General features: G+C 62.9%; 1 protein-coding gene across 1 annotated transcript in view; it reads left to right on the top strand.

The window, feature by feature from the left end:
* The window catches only part of WNK2 (WNK lysine deficient protein kinase 2), a 166,775-nt gene that overhangs the window by 98,392 nt on the left and 66,673 nt on the right, over window positions 1-1,710 (top strand). Inside the window, exons 12-13 of the mRNA XM_014529505.1 lie at window positions 200-385; window positions 1,439-1,707. Coding sequence (XP_014384991.1) covers window positions 200-385; window positions 1,439-1,707 — 455 coding nt within the window. The remainder of the gene's footprint in view (window positions 1-199; window positions 386-1,438; window positions 1,708-1,710) is intronic.

A 1,710-nucleotide genomic window follows, 5' to 3' on the forward strand; every position in this document is an offset into this window, starting at 1 on the left:
AATTCAAGTCCCATAGCATTGGGAGGGGCCTCATTCACACACAGCATTCTCCCAGATCTGCATGTCCTGGGCTCCCTGCTGGGTGTGTAAGTATGTGTGTGCATGTGTGTGTGCACACTCACTGATTATCTCTGTCACGTCCGAGCACCTGTGGGCATCTCAGTGGGACGCTGTGTAAGAGACGCCCCTCTCCCTTCAGCCTCCGCTGGCCCAGCCAGCGCCCCTGCCACAGGTCCTGGCCCCGCCGCCCATGCGCCCTCTCCAGCCGGTGCCCGCTCACCTGCCTCCGTACCTGGCTTCGACCTCCCAGGTGGCCGCGGCGCAGCCGACGCCCATCCAGATGCCACCGGTGCCTCTGCAGCCACTCACTCCAGTCCCCCCGCAGGTACCGCCCCTCTCCTGCCCCGCCCGCTGCTGACCGTGGGCGGGGGTGGAGCGCACATGACGGTGGTCCTTGGCAGCACATGCTCGGTGCGGGGTGCCATCGCCTAGACTCGTGCCAGTGATGGTCATGGGGTGCTTTTGCCTCGTGGGGGTCACCGAGCTGTGATGGGAAGTGCCGCTTCCTGGGAAGGCATGAGTGTCCCTGAGGTTCCCCCACGACACAGGTTCCTACCTGCCAGCTGTCACCTGGCACAGCCCTGGTTTCCCTTCCCGGCTAGTTAACCGCCCTCGCTTGTTGATGGCCGCGGCGTTCAGTTGCTTTTCAAATGCACAGAGGTTGGCCTGCACCTCCTCACCACCTTCGAGCTGCCCGGGCCGCGTGCGTGTGACGCTCGTGTACTGCCGCCAGAACGGCTTTCTCTTTAGGGCAGCGGCTGCCAGCCCTGTCACCTGATGGCACACAGACTGGTTCCTGAAACTCGGCAGCACTCGGAAAATGTATTTTTTGCCAATCTGACAAAATAGGTTGAATTTTGATTCATTCACAACAGACATCGATGGTTGTGTTGGCTGTTGTTATTTCCTTATTTGACCATCGAAGGGAGAGGTCAGTGCGCTGACATATAGTCAGGCGCTGCATGCTGGCGAGTCCTCATGCACGCCGGGCGGAAGCCCTGCTCTGGAGAGAGCTGGCCGAGAAGCGCTGGAGTGTGAAGTGTGGAACCCAGGGGCCAGGTGCTGGGTGCCTCGGACCAGAGGTTTGGGCGCTCCCATGGTGGGGACACCCATCCTCCCCAGTCCTGGTGGCACAGCCGACATGCCTGGCCATCCTCAGAACCACCCGAGGCCCTCACGGTGGGGCCAACGGGGGCTCCCCCAGGCCACCCTCTTTCCTTCCCTGTGGAAGGTGTCATGCGCTTGGTTTCACTGGAATTGAGTTTCCTCTTGGGTTCCTTTGGCAGCAGCTGCACAGAAGTATCTCAGGCAGAACCTGGTTGTGCCGGCGCTGTCCCGTGGGCCGCGCCCCGGGGCCGACGTGCTCCATCTCTTTCAGATGCCTCCACCTCCTGTCATCCCGCCAGTTGCTCCGCTGGCCACACTCGACAGCCTCCCCTCGGCGCTCCCCGACCTGCCGGCTGCCAGTGGGCCTGCGGTGCCGCCTCCCTCTCAGTATTTCTCTCCTGCCGTCATCTTGCCAAGCCTCCCGCTCAGTGCTGCCGGCCCCCTGCCCGCGTCCCCAGCCCTGCCTCTGCAGACGGTCAAGCTTCCCCACACCGCCGGGGCACCCCTGGCCATGCCGTGCCAGACCATTGTGCCAAATGTGGC

This window comes from Myotis brandtii, unplaced genomic scaffold (genome assembly GCF_000412655.1).
Source record: "Myotis brandtii unplaced genomic scaffold, ASM41265v1 scaffold684, whole genome shotgun sequence".
Classification (NCBI taxonomy): domain Eukaryota; kingdom Metazoa; phylum Chordata; class Mammalia; order Chiroptera; family Vespertilionidae; genus Myotis; species Myotis brandtii.